Raw genomic sequence first — 15408 nt, forward strand, 5'->3', positions numbered from 1 at the left:
GCCGTGGAATCTGCTTGCCAGTGTATTCGGACAACGCGTTCACATTCAAGCGTGCAGCCAGGAATCTAAAGGCCATGTTCATGCTGTTGCAAGTCGAGGAATTGCAGTCATACTTGACCGGAAACCAAATCAGATAGAAGTTTATTGTTGAACGGGCAGCTTGGTGGGACAGATTCTGGGAGCGGATGGTGCGATCTGTGAAAGTAGCATTGCGAAAGGTGTTAGGTCGGAGCAGCTCGAGTCTTGAAGAACTGACCACCGTTCTTTATGAGGTGGAGGCCGTGATCAACTCACGAACTTTGACTTTAATATATGATGATGCTCGAGAGCCAGAACCACTGTCACCGGCGCACTTCCTCGTCGGAAGAAAGTTGACGACCCTTCCTCCACACCTGCTGCCGGAGGAAATTCCTGGCGGTGGCATGCATCTCTGACGACGCTGGAAGTACCGGACTGCCATGGCCGATGGTTTCTTGAGACGGTGGTGGAAAGAGTACTTATTGGAGCTCAGATGGGCACATATATGTGCCCAGCAACGACATCAAGTGATCTAAAGAAAGACGCTTTGGTGCTCTTGAGGGAAGACCGCTTGAAACGCCACATGTGGAAGACCGCTAGAATTAAGGAAACATTTAAGGGGAGAGACGGCAGGGTGCGGTCCTGCAAATTGGTATTAAGTGGGGGAACAGAGGGGAAGCGACCGATCCAGCTGCTGTATGCCTTAGATATTGCGGAGCAATAAGCTCAATAATTGTTCGCTCATTCGGGGAAGGTTGTTGTATATCCTCCATTCTGGTGCCAAAGCATCCCCGCGCTGGGGGCCGCCGATAATGTGGCGAGGATTCCTTCACCTAAAGCTTCACTGCTGAGCTCGCTCTGGCAGAAGCGCAAGACACTTGACACCCCTCAAACTGCGTGTAAATTATTGGCGGGCGCGTTCTACGAACAGCGACGGGCGGTGCGGTGGTGCCTTTCAGGTTTGCAGGGGCTTGCTTGCACGTGCGGGGTGCAAGAAAGCCTGTTTTGCACAGTGTATTGTGACTTTCCCTTTCTCTCTCCCCTTTCTCGTACCTTCTCATCAAAAATAAACGAGCCTTCTTGATGCGCTCGAAGCGAACGGATGTCTGTCATTTTTCCATAAGTTTAAAGTTCTCCGTCTCTTATTCCACAACACGCGAAGCCTCTCCAAACTCTCCGCGCGCTGCTTTGCAATCGACCCCAAGCGAGAACTAGCGAAGCAGCGTGCGTTGCGAGCATTCTGTCTCAGCGCCGAACGTGTTTGGTATTCCAGTAACCACAGGCGAGCTGCGCGTTTCGAAGGATGGCCGGAGGCAGAAACTCACGCTCATGAAGGAACTTTAGCGTAGACGTGCGTGAGCGACCTGATCGGTCTGCACGGTCTAGCCACCTGATGGCGCAGAGCTTAACCAGCCAATCAAAGCGCTAATATTGCTCTAACCAAGTGTAAAACATTTTAAACATTTACAAAAACAACGTGTTAACGATTACACTCCTGCAAAAAATTTACACCAGGAGCAAGGAAGAGTACATTTACTGTGTGTGGTTGAGCTCTGTGCCACCAGGTGGCTGCACCGTGCAGACCACATTGGCGTTTTTGCTCATCCCGTGAAACGGCACGGTCAAACGGCCGGGCCCTGTCCCCTTGTTCTTGCGTTTACCCGAATACCGGACTCGCAAAATGTTATAATCCTCCGGTATAAAGTGACGCTCGCAAACGCGCAAATCCTGGCGCCGATCGGATAGCGGCAGTCCGATGCGCTGCAGCCAGTCGGCTCATCTGCTGCCTTGCAGAGGGACACGATGTCGCAGCTTGACATATTGCCAGGAGTACGTCTGCAGCCCACAACGCAACAAAGTCGAATCATGGCGCTCGCGAAAAGAGTGAGTGCGGAGCTCTCGTCCAAATGGAACACATTGTGACACAAGCATACGACGCTAGTTGTGTGCCGGAAGTGCATAGGTGTAGTGAGAAATTGTTCTTGTGCATTATTTCTGTTACTTTCTTTTTGTAGAAACAAATTAACTAACGTTCCAAGTATTACGAACATCTGTGGCTTTATTCCTCACCACTGACCCTCACCACTGCTTAGGTCACCGGACCATCTTTCGAATTAATTCTTTCTCGCTCTCTCTGTAGCTCAATGCTCATCGATTAAAGAACGCCATGGTCCCATAGGCTCCTTTCTGGGTTCCCTTTTCTGAAGCCGACTTGTTCAATTGTTTGTTGCCAACTTGTGCAATTCTTGCATAATGTTCTGCATGTCTATTCGGGACATACCTTATACTCAGTCTAGGGCCAAGCTTAATCGCCACATGCCGAACAGCGCATGCCCAGATGCATATAGTCGGTGCCCAACGTTGGCTGTTTGGGCTTGAACCATGATCGAATTGCGATGCACAGGTGCAGGATATTCCCGACACTTATGCAAGTGCACCATGGTAAACAAGCAAAAGACCTTCCACTGGATGGACCTGCCACAGTGAGGAGAACTGCTATGTGGCTTCTTAAAAAACGAAAAATAACTAAACGATCTTGGCGTAAAGTTAGGACTTGCATTAGCAACTCGCACATGGGCTGACGTCACCGCCGCTGCTTCAGGTGCACTTTGACCAAGTTGCGCTTGCGAGGCGCAATACATATCACACCTTCTGAAAGCTTTTGTGTTTGCTGCTGCGTGGTCTCAGGCGCTGGTGCTTCAAATTGGACATGCAATGCCGCTGCGGCGACCGCAGGCGGAAAATCTGTGTTCCCTGCTCGCCTCCCCACAAGGGAGAGACTGGCCAGTAGCGATGCGAACCTGTTTATGCGGAGAGACAAGTCAACTTCTATCTACCGTTGCGTCTATAGATACCCCAACGGCTATAAGAACACTGGCCGGAAGCTGGAGAAAGTGCAAGTTGATCGATTTCCATGGAAATCGTACGAGTCTCATTGCAGCCGTTCGACTTAGCAAACGAGTCATCGCACGCTTTATTCTGATTGCCGTCCACGATATTATTACGACATAGCCTTGTTTCCGCTTATCATTGTCACTCGGTGAACTCACCGGAACCCGAGCCACTCAATGCACGGACAAACAGCTCAGTTCTCTGCCTTCGCTTACGCGCCCTGATCCGGAGTTCGGTTTTCAGCTGGGCCAGTATCCACAAAAACCTTCTTAGAGGAACACAGTTTCACCCGGAAGGCGAAGCGCCGATCGCGATAGTAAATTAGCAGACAGCCATACCAGGTAAAGATAGTACTTTCATCAGCCGTATCAACGTGTAAACATTCCCTTGTTATTTAAATTGCACAGCAAACACGAACACATTACACTCGATGATCGCGGACAGTCGCTGTCAAAACGCTGGCGTGAGGAAACGCGGCAGTAGCAGCGAGTCAAGTGACCTTTGTGCTGTATATCAATTTTTAATTTTCATTTCTTTTATTTCTTTAAAGGGACAATGACGGCAAATATTAAGCCAAGCTAAAGTGATAGATTAGTGCTCCAGAATCTTTAAGGCGCCAATATTATCACAAATAGAACCGTATTAATTGAGCAATTGAGGCAAGTGGAGCACATGATTAGAGACTCCCTAGGAGATGGAATCACTTGACCGACGACCAAAGCACTCCTCCATTAAATTCCGTCCCTAGTACTCAACCACTGGTGGCAAAAAGACATCATTGTGTTGTATTATAAGACGAAATAAAATGCCACTCGTCCAATTCTATTTCACCACTAGAAAAAAGAACTCATTGAAATTACCCTCCACAACGACGCGAGCGGTCGAAACATTTCGTTTTCGCTCGCCTCCGCGTCGCCCACGCTTTTGCGTTTTTGTAGTTTCGTTATCACGTTATACTGCGCTGGTTTTGCTGGCTCGCGAAACTCGCACAAACTGCAAGTAGCAGAGAATTTACCTTCCATGTGAAGTCGCGGGATGCCCGAGCGGTCTACGCCACATGACCAAAAAGCAGCTGCAGCGGTGAAGCTACTGCTCTGAATGGATGGATGGATGGATGGATGGATGGATGGATGGATGGATGGATGGATGGATGGATGGATGGATGATATCAGTGTCCCCTTTGGAACGGGGTGGTGGGTTGCGCCACCATGCTCTTGTTATTATATTGCCTGACGTCCTACCTATGGTAAAAAAGATAAAGAAAACACCATGAATTCCCATAACCAAATTTTCTGAACCCCAATGGTGAACTTTGTTTTTGTACGCCTCCGTTGTTTGTCGTTGCCCCACTTTTCTTCCACCAATCTTCCAATCGCCGCTTATTATTCTCTATAGCGGCCATTTTTACTTTCCCCTTGCTCTCGCCCAACCTTCAAGGCTTCAAGGAGGCCAGAGATGCCTAAATTGACCGCTGGGCAGATATCTTCGCATTCTAATAAAAGATGCTTCATCTCTTCCCCAGCTTTGACGCAGCAAGCACATGCTTCTTCTTCCTTGTTGTATCTCGCTTTACAAATGCGTGTTCTAATGCAACCTGATCTCACTTCGAAAGAAGTTACGATCATGAATTGTTTCTTTGCTGATTTCGCTTTTCCCTCAAGTAGTTACTCATGGCCGGTTTCTTTTCCATTGCCGCCACCCATAAGGTCATCTCAGCGCCTCTGTGACTTGGCTCGGTGCCGCCGACTGTGAGGCGCCGTTTTATTCACCAACGGCAACAAAGGGCGGTGATGGCGTATGGAACATCGCCACTCCCCCGACTGAATGACGGGAGATTTGAATTGCAGTATTCGGATTCTTCAGATGCACTTTTCTCGTAAACTAAGTTTTTTCTTGGCGCAAAACAAGCGTTGCGAGGTTTCTGGAATGATATTTAAAGAGTCACATCAACTTAGTATTTGCCTTTAGCGTCCTTTTAAAGACCCCGTAGTAGTGGTATAACATTAGGGGTGGGGATAATATATACAGTTTCCCGCGTAATTTGAGTCAAACATTAAAGATATGCAAATGCTACGTAGCTGGACAGAACCAAGGTAATCTTGTTCGCCGTCACATGTAGATACTCAGATTATTTTTTGTATTCCCCATAATTGGATAAGTAATCCTAATTACACAACTTAAATATTAATTGGAGAGCGACAAGGAAAACTACCGTTTCAGCTCTCTGTTGCTCGATACGTCTAAAAAAAGTGTTTTTTCCAAGCGTGAAAGAAGCCCGCGAGTCCAGGCAAAGTGCCTCGAACGGCCAGGCGCACGGCAATTTTACGTGTATTCGCGGGCTTCTTTCACGCTCGGGAGAACACTTTTAGGTAGCACGTATTTAGCAACAGAAAGCTGCATCGGTAGTTTTTCATGTGGCTCTACAATTTCTTCATTGACACTTTCAATCTAATTAAATTAATTAGGAAATTGAATAATTTATTACGACTAATTATCTAATTAGGCGGGATGCAAACCATAATCTGAGTATTTCCAAGCGACGCCAAACAATGTAGCTGCGAGTAGAGCGAGTGTCGTGCATTCTTGTGTCTCCGCGTTGTCACCGCACTGCTTCACCCACACTTGATCGGTCACAATTCGGAGTCCAACTTTGCACATCACTGCTCAATTTAGTGGCCTTTTGATCAGCAGGGCTGGGCGAAATGCGAGGGGTGCTGGAAAACGAACGTGCAATAAGATCAAGTGTAATGCTTGCACATTCTTCAGTTGTAATTTAAACACCGTGTTGTAAATAATCTGCTCCTTTTTGCAAGTTCAACGAGTGATAGAGAAGCAAATTGTGCAATTGAAGCAGTAGGATAGTAATAAGGTAACTTTCTTCTAAGGGCATGAGTGCGAAGGAGACTAAAGGTGAATTACATAATAACGTGTGTGAGGAAAGTATTTCACCAGCGCAACAAGGTGTTGTCTTCAGGAGAGGCAAAAGATCGACTCAAGACAAAGCGCGTTCAGGCCGGTGTATTAATCCACCAGCACGCTGATTCTGTGCAGTCGAGGGTCTGACGAAAATTATCTTAGCGAGGGAAGGTCATCGAAAGCATGCAATCGCCAATTTTTAAAATAAATTAAATTTATATTGACCTTCCGACACGCATACTGATTCCTCGATAACAAAACAGTACGCGCAGGAACAGTGATTACATACGCACTTGACAAAGCGCTTTCGAATACGTATATACCCTATTGCAAAACCCAGTGCCACTGGGACCCAGTGCGCCTGATTATGGGCCCAGTGCAGCGCGCTGGATGCTGGGGCGCTGGGATCGCGCAGCGTGCTGGGAGGCACTGGCTACTCGCGCGAAAAACAGCTCTAGCGCGTTAAATATGCGATGCCTGGACGCCGTATATATATTTTTGAATATAGAAAGCAACAAGGCGCGTTTTAGTGCAATAAAAAAAAGAAGAAAAACGCAAAAAAAAAACCGCCACGACCAGGATTCGACCGTCCGACCTACAGATCCGAAGCCCGACACCTTACCACTACGCCACGCCAGCAGACGGAAACACGAGCGTAATTTACCATGTCGAAGCCGAGAAGCAGTTTGTTTCGCAAAGCTACGTCTTGTACAGGCATGGTTGATGCGCTATCGCCCAGCAACTAAAACTCACGCCTGCACCAGAAAGAAAAGGTTGTTGTCCGTATTCAGCAGTATGCTTGGAAGTGCCAGAACATCGATTTTCACTTGCGATCGCTATTTTAACTTCGAAAAAAGTCCTAAATGAACCGCCGACCCGGGACGGTGTATGGGCTGTTTCTGCCGATTTCAATAGCCGTTTCTTGTTCTTCACGCAAAGGATGTGCAACGTTTCCTTAGTTCAGTGATGCCTTTCAGTCAACACGCCTGTCTAGTCATATATCTTCGTCAGAGAAGCGCAGGCTAGTGCTGGGAGCCTTCGGCGATAGCGCTTATACCTGTGTTTATGACGCGTCACATCAGCGGTCATCGCTTCTTGTGCTGACACTGTACACATGAAAAAATTGTTTATTTAAGAACACCGATGCGAAAGCTTAAATATAGAGTGATTTATTTTTGTTATATTTCTTGATACCTGAGCCTAGACGCGCCGATAGCGTGAGGACGGACTCGGCTGATACGCTAGGCCTAAGCTTCGGTGGGGACCGATCTCGGCGCGGGTAGCTAGCGAAAGCTAAGAAGTGCGTATTTTAGCCTCAAAACTTTTTTCAGTACAATAGGGAAAGTGGAAGCGCACGAATCACTTCAGCTTTGTTATCGGTGCGATAATATCATTCAGCGATAAGCTTCGAACTCGGGGTCCGTCGCGCGTCTGAACGACTTCTGCATTTCATGTCCACTCCACAACACTGCGACAATTCCCAGTCATACGTTACGTGCGAACTACTTAAAAACGCGGCGTCCTCCGCGTTTACGTGGTTTCGTTCAAGAATTTAGCTATCCGCCAAGTCCAAAGGGAAAATAAAAAAAGCGAAAGTGATTTTCAGTTTCAAGTGCGCATGAATAAACATGGGCAGCTCACGCACCGTTATTCCAAGCTGGGACACGAAATAGGGTTTTATAACCCCAAGATATAGCGTTATTTGGGACAAGAGACTAGTATCAAGCGATAAAATTGTACAAATTAGGTATTAAATATTCAGCAGCGCTCGTCCATGCGTATGGAACCAGCGCGGCACAAACACAACCAGCGCAGTTTCCAGTGCGAACCAGCGCACTGCAGCGAGAACCAGCGCCTGTACAGCACAAACCAGTGCGCCCCAGCGTCATGGCAGTGGAACCAGCGTCTCTTCCAGTGTGACCCAGCTCTTATCCAGCGTTCTCACTGGTGTCCCAGTGAGTCCCAGCGAGTGCCAGCGTACCCAGTGCGACCCAGCGTCAAAAAGCGCGCTGGTTTCACGCTGGAAGACGCTGGGAGACGCTGGTTTTTGCAATAGGGTATCGGGGCCCTTTGTTCTACGCACGTCGTCTTTAAACGTGCACTGCTTTTATATGCACTTAGTTCTACAATCTGCGTACGCGTTTTCTTGCACAACTGTGCCGGATTTAACCCCGACCATATGAGCTTTCGTCAAAGATTTCAGCGTGTTTTGGATGCGGTGGGTATCATCCATGTCACTTATGTTTAAGCGAGGGCCCATAGCAATGCCGCCATGTTTAGGATAGATTGAACGCAGCTAGACAGGGAAAAAAAACTAGCTAAATACATCCTTTTTCTTCAGGAATATCTCAGGGTGCTTAACACCACGCAGAAATTCAACCTGCTACGCTCAGAAGTGATAGACCATCCCTCCAGTTCTCAGGACATAGTCGCGTCAAACATTTATGTGTTCGCAGAACAGAAAATAAACACGAGAAGAACGCGCAACCAATGTCCCCAATGCAACCAATGTCCCCAATGCTGTTCGAGCAGGACCGTTGTCAGAAGTCTGTTTAACTGCGGAGAGAATGGATTCAATAAAGTGCCAATCTGACTTACCTTCCATGTTAGGCTTTGTATCCTTCCTCGCACCTTCCTCAAAAGCTGAGTAGGATCGGTGGCTACGTATCCTTGAGCAATATTTCGCAAGTACCTGCCCTCAGCACATTGCCTAATGACTAGATGGTTCGTAAATCCCGATATTCAAGGACAGAAAAGAAATTGCATGTAAGTCTAAATTATAGGCCAATAGTTTAATACCAACATCTAAGGTTCTTAAAGCACACTGTTTGTAAACAATTGCAGCAGTCTTTCTTCAGTAGCAAAATCCTTTGCGAGCAGTAGCAGTGGCTTCGCCAATATCTGTCGACAGCCAAGCAATTGATTACTTTTGTAGGATATCGGGCATGAAGGAATAAATAGACGCTATACTTTTAGATTTCAATGCCCTTAATTAAATAATTAAGGTAACTTACGCAGAAAATTAAAAAGCCATTCTAGGTGATGACAGGTCGGGCATTGTTGCGGTTATCGTAAGTGCTTTGCAACTATTCATAGCAACGCATCAGCCGTTCACGAAGATAAAGTGTTTCAACACGGTCAGTACATAGTGCGTCTGATGTGCTTGAAACCAGCGAAACATATTTCACGACCATCGCACACATGCGCCGCCCATCAGTTGGCAGGGGGCGTCGAAGAATGTCCGTGCCTTTCCGGATACCCAACCGCCGGCGCACAAGAACAGACGCTTGTCTCGTCCATGCCTTCTGCTACCAACATATTCGCGCCGTTTCCCTGCAGTCACGTAACATAGCATAAGAAAAAAAAATACCCAGAAGCTGCTCTCTGAGTATGCGTGAGCATTGTGCCACGAGCGCATCTGCACGCACTCCGGTGTCAATGTCACCCGAACATGATCCGGCCAGGACAGCGCTGCGGCGACACCAACTGCTGCCGACGGCGGTGCAAGGTAAGACGCAAGCAACCTATCGCAGGTGCGCTGACGACGTTCCGATCATTTTAAGCCGTTATCGCTCTTGAGCGCCTTATATCCATCCGCGTCGAATCATTGTGAACCGTGATGAAAGGCACTGCGACGGCGCCTGGCACGGCCGCCGCCCTGTCTTGAAAGCGGTCTGCGACCGAGCGCGCCGACTGCTCGTGTGCTGCGTGTTCTCGCCGCCAGAGTTCGCGTGGAAGCGAGGGGCAGCACGAAGGTGAATTCACTCGCTCGGTGATTCACTCGCTAGCTTTAATGCCACCGTCTTACGGTATGGACGGACAGTTTTCTCGTTGGATGAGCATAGAAATTGCTTACGCAACTAAAATTAACAAAGCATTTAAGACGCAAGCTTAAACTGACCCGTTGAGACACAACAATAACAGTAAATGAGATTGTTGTAGTACGTCCAACGCTGACAGCGAGGTGTGGAACCCGTATGCCAAGGACTTAGCCACAAGAACAGACACCGTTGCTTTTCCATTTATTTCAGGCACAACTTCGTAACACCACCATATGATAAAGGAATCCAGAACGATTAATTCTGTTGAGTGCATTTTAGTGAACCATTTAGTTGTCGCAAACATGAAGAAACGGAGCATTTTCTCCGCAATAGACATAGCGCGTAGTTGAATTCACAAACATTTGATTCAAATACTTTCTTTTAGTCGATGGCGCATGAATATAACCGTCGTCCTTCTCACGCTCTCTTGTTCTAGGCTGCTTGTAAGAATAGCATTGCTATTGAGTTATTCTGTTCAAACGCTGTTCTATTTCTACCGTATTACTATAGTTAAGTACTCATTTACCTTATCGATGTACTAATCTGTTAGTGTATCTCTTGTGTTAGCGTAGCGTTTTCTCATTGTTACGGTATTTATCACTCACTTGTAGGCATAATAAATGAACTACAATTTAGTGACTCAAGCAGTGCTCGCCGCCGCGCTTGGCTTGTAGAACACGTTCAGCGTGCCACGCTCTGTGCGCTGTTTTGTGGGTGCTGTGACCGCCGCATTTGAACCAGATCATCCCGGCAGACATTGATGCCAAAGAAAGCATCAGGTCAAATGAACCGTTGTTTTAAGTTGTGCACATTTCAATGAAAGTCATTTGCACGAATGGAGGAACTTTTTATTGTTCTCCGAATGCGCAACTTGTCCCACGCATGTGGCTCTCTACAAATACGGTGTCTGTGCGTGCGTGCCATATCCCTGGCAGCCACTCACCGCCACGGCGGCGGTTGATCCTTTCAACCACTTGTGTGACATAGTGTGCGTGAATTGTAACAGGCAACAACATGGCAACAAACTCTCTTATGCGACCTCGTGGCATCAGCCGCTATATTCGAGACCCTCGCTGTGCAATTATAACATGAAGCCAACAGACAATGACGCCAAAGTTGGGATCCTATAGCGCGGTAAACCTTTCGGTCCAGTTTCATTGCCTTTATTATTACTAAATAATAATTGATAAACCAACAGTTAATCTTTCTTGTGCTTCTCTTGTCTCCATTGTATGTTGGCCTCAACTGGTTGCTTTGCTAACAAAAAATGAGGCTCCTGGTTGGCCTTTTCACTCACCGCATTTGAAAGCTTATCACTGACCGCTTACTTGGTCTCGTAAGTGCGGTGTGCAGTCAAACCTAAGCCTGAGACTTGCCACTGCACCCAACACCGCAGTCAAGAAAAGGCACTCACCTCCTTCGCAGTGCGGTCCCTGGTATCCGACGGCGCAGTCGCAGACGCCTGGGGCCACGCACGTTCCTCCGTTCATGCACTGTGGATAGCACAGCGCTGCTGGGCAGGCCACGACCGAGGTCAGAGCTGAAGGCGTGTGCCTCCTCCTACGACACTACGGCTGCTACGGCTTTGTTCGGTGCACATTTACCCGTCCCTGCATTAGCTGCGGCGCTACTACACCGATCGGTTTTTCCAAAAATAAGAATTGCGCAAATGTTCGCGCACATTAGGCGCACGAAAACAACGGAGTGTCCTCCACTCGAACCGGGGTACAAGCGTATTCTACGATAGCGGCGCGCCACAACACGTAACTCGGTCAAGTCCAAAGTAGTCGCTAAGAGGCGGGCACAGCGAGAAGCCAGTCAGTGAGCTCCGGCAATTGAGGCGTCGAAAGACAGACGCCGCAGTTGCCTGCGGATTTCGGGAATGCGAGTGGCTGCGCGCAATGTCACCCTCCACGGCTATTAGCGATGACCAAACCTCGCCGAGCAAAATGCCTTCACGTCCATGGCATGTTTCACCAACTGAACAAACGCAGCTTGAGTACGGTTTTTTTTTCCGACATAGGGCACGACAACGCAGACACGGGCACCAGTGTTACAACGCGATGGACTCTGAGAACAAGTTTCATTAACGTGAACTCGAGCGATAACCTTTAGCTCAATACACTACGTCCCTTGCATAAAGCAGTGATTGTTAATTGAGATTATAAAGTGGTAGGGGTATAGATTTATGGTAGGGATTTAGATTTATGAGTGAAAAAAAAACGGATGAAAGCAAAGGTAAGGACGAGTTGACTGTCAGGCAATGGGCTATGAAAAAGGACCTTCACGAATAGGAGATAATAAAGTCCACAGTCATCTGGCAATACTGGTCCCGTCTTCCGTGCAAGACTGCTGCACGTTAAGAGCGATCATCGCCGTGCGGATATTGAAGTAGAACGGTCATGTTCAGCGTCAGGCGGTAGTCAACAGCAAACATTACTGTACCGTTCCGAATGGACTAAACGACGCCAACGGCATTTTGGCTCCTTGGGTGTCCGTCCAGACGACAGACAGCCGCCTCTTTAAAGCTAGAGCCTACGGCTGGACTCCTTTTCTCGAAGCTCCTTCTGCCGAGACTTTTTTTTCATCTCACCTAAACTAAGAGCTATAGAAATGAGAACGACACGAAGCTGAACTAGTTGGTACGGACTCGTGTTAGGATAAAGTTGGGCGCCCAGACACGGACATAAGAAGAGGGAAATGTGTTGCCCCTCCTCTTGCACCGTGTCTTCTTTTTTAAAAACATGAAACCATAAATAATTGCTCATTTGCGCTTGAATTTGCACTGCTTGGGCATATTATTTCTATCACTTATTCCCTCGCTCTCACTGCTGAATAAAACAGTCATAGCTCATTACCTGTGTTGTTTTGGATGTCTTGTTTCACTTTTAGCAGCGTACGACAATGAAGGTGTACAGGGGTGGGGTAGGCGGGGGGGGGGGCACTACTTAACGAAAGCTATGCGAGCAGTTTTGTCTCGCCCTCCTGTGATGGCGGATGGTGCCTTTAGTCCACGTAGAACGATGGTGCTCGATATGTCGAAAAAAAAAAGACGACAGTGAGAATAACAGACACGGTAAATTGGATGCAAAGGTAGAAATTAGGGGAAGAAAGCTCCATAGAGTTGGACAATTGCGTAAAATAAGAAAACAGGGAAGACGATTTGCTCATGAAGATCATGACGCTCTTTTTGGCGGCACTGTTGAGCAGACGTCAAAGAACGGGTCAGTTGTCGGCATTTTTCGGCGTACTCAGCGACCGCAGAAACAGGTGAGCATTCAGCAGGGTCCAGTCGGTGTGGGAGAACCGTATCAATCAATGGTGCTGGAGGGATGGGGGCCGTAAAGCAGAAAGAATGGTGAAAACCCGGTAGTGGCTTGAGAGGCAGTGCTATTGCGCGTATGTGATAAATGGAAGTACAAGATCCGAGTTGGAGTGTTCAGACGCAACATACATTATTAGCATGTCACCAACAGTTCTGTTGGATCGTTCTGTTAATCTATGGACGATAAGCAGTAGTAGTGCGGTGAATAATTTGGCGTTCACATAGGAGTGACTGCAGGACGTCCGAGAGCAATACGCGACCCCGATCGCTCAGCAGTTCACGAGGTGCGCCAAGGCGGAGAACGAAGTTGTTCAGAATGAACGAGGCGACGTCTTTTGCTGATGCGGTAGCCAAGCCGGCGGCTCCACCATATCGTGTCAAATGATATACGGCGACAACAATCCATCGGTTGCCAGCGCCAGTAGATGAAAGAGGCCCATTAATCAATGCCGACACGTTCAAATGGCTGACCTGGGCAGGGAAGTGGTTGGAGAGGTGCGGTGGAGAGATGCGGGACACATTTGCGTCGCTGGCAGGCAAAACAGGAGCATACATATTTCTGGACGAAGTTGTACTGTACATCCCTCGCCAATAATATCGTAGGCGAAGCCATGTGTAGGTTTTTGACACTCCGCCTTGACCACACTGCGGGTCAGAGTGAAAAGCGGAGCATAAACCTTGTCGAAGGTGGCGGAGCACCACAAAGAGCCTTGTGCGGCCGTAATTCTGGTAGTTGCGGTGGTGTAAAAGTACGTCGCGGATGGTGAAATGCTCTGCCTGTCGACGTAACGGTCGAGGTGCCGAAGCTGCCGGAGGATTTGACAAAAAGTCGAACATCATGGCGATCCATGGATCTTTTCGTTGCTCCGAGGCCATGTCCAGGATATCAAGTGGTGAGATATCATGCCTGTAGGTAGAAGTACTGCTGTCTGAAGTAACTGGGAAGCGTGGGAGGGCATCGGTGTCAGAGTGCCTACGTCCAGAGCGATAGACGACATGGATATCATATTCCTGGATTTGGAGGGCCCACCGAGCGAGGCGGCCCGACGGGTCTTTGAGGTTAGACAACCAGCAAAGAGCGTGATTATCCGTCACCACCTCAAAGGGTCAACCGTAGAGATATGGGCGAAATTTCTGAAGAGTCCATACGATAGCCAGACACTCTTTTTCTGTTACTGAGTAATTGGCCTCAGGTTTCGTGAGGGCACGACTGGCATAGGCAACTACGTATTCGGCATTAGTGTTTTGTTGTGCGAGCACGGCACCAAGGCCGACACCACTTGCGTCAGTGTGAAGTTCTGTAGGTGCGCTTGCATCGAAATGGCGCATGATTGGCGGAGACGTGAGTAGCCGACGAAGAGTCGTAAATGCATCATCAGAGGCTTCCGACCAAGCAGAAAGTTCACTGTCACCTTGGAGAAGTTGGTTTAGTGGTGCGATCACAGTAGCGAAATTGCGACCGAAACGTCGAAAATTAGAGCATAGACCAATGAAGCTGTGCAGTGCTTTCAAGTTAGTCGACTTCGGAAATTCGGATACGGCGCGAGGTTTAGCAGGATGAAGAATGCATACTTTGCAGATAACGTGGTTTAATATAGTAAGCTTTCGAGCTGCAGATAGGCAATTTTCAAGCTGGAGACCAGCATTCCAGAGATAGGTGAGCACTCGGTGTAAACGGCGAAGATGAGACGGAAAATCAGGGGAGAAGACGACAACGTCGTCGAGGTAGCAGAGGCAAGTATGCCACTTCAGGTTGCGTAGGATGTCGTCCATCATTCGTTCGAAGGTGGCGGGCGCGTTGCACAGAGCGGACGGCATCACAGTGAATTCATACAAGCCATCTGGTGTTACAAACGCGGTTTTCGAACAGTCAGCGTCAGCCATGGCCACCTGGCAGTAGCCAGAGCGGAGATCCAAGGAGGAAAAAAACTCCGCTCCTTTCAAACAGTCAAGTGCGTCGTCAATACGTGGCAACGGGTATACATCCTTTCGGGTAATCTTGTTAAGCCTTCGATAATCAACGCAAAATCGTATGACGCCGTCTTTTTTTTAACTAGGACTACTGGTGATGCCCAGGGACTACTAGAAGGCTGGATGACACCGCATTTGAGGATATCGTTCACCTGCTGAATGATAACACATCTTTCAGTCGCTGATACTCGGTAGGGACGCTGTCGAATGGGTGCATAGCTCCCAGTGTCGATAGTGTGCGAAACAGTCGTTGTGCAGCCAAGTGATGTTGCTTGGCAGACAAAAGACGAAGAGAAGCCTTGGAGCAAGCGAAGAAGTTCGTCGCGCTGCGTCGTCGTAAGGTCTCTGGCAACAGCTGGAGTAAGAGAACGTGGCAATGACTGAAGAGGCGATGCCTCGAGGGCGGCGAGTGGAGTCGTCCATCGTGTCAAATATTGAAGATGAGGCCACTGGCTCTGCTCTGCC

The 15408-nt window shown here is 48.2% G+C and overlaps 1 protein-coding gene across 16 annotated transcripts in view; it reads right to left on the reverse strand.

Annotated features, from left to right (window-relative positions):
* shf (WNT inhibitory factor 1) overlaps positions 1–15408 on the reverse strand; it is a 506799-nt gene that overhangs the window by 180846 nt on the left and 310545 nt on the right. For 13 of the 16 annotated variants that reach the window (XR_010564459.1, XR_010564460.1, XM_065432221.1 and 10 more), the window contains one exon: positions 11062–11157. The exons of 2 other annotated variants lie outside the window; for them this stretch is intronic. Coding sequence is in view for 12 of the 14 variants with exons in the window: in XM_065432221.1 (XP_065288293.1) it covers positions 11062–11157 (96 nt within the window). In the remaining 2 variants the exon portion in view is untranslated. The remainder of the gene's footprint in view (positions 1–11061; positions 11158–15408) is intronic. One more of the 16 variants, XM_070541352.1, reaches the window with a different exon arrangement.

This window comes from Dermacentor albipictus, chromosome 6 (genome assembly GCF_038994185.2).
Source record: "Dermacentor albipictus isolate Rhodes 1998 colony chromosome 6, USDA_Dalb.pri_finalv2, whole genome shotgun sequence".
Lineage (NCBI taxonomy): Eukaryota > Metazoa > Arthropoda > Arachnida > Ixodida > Ixodidae > Dermacentor > Dermacentor albipictus.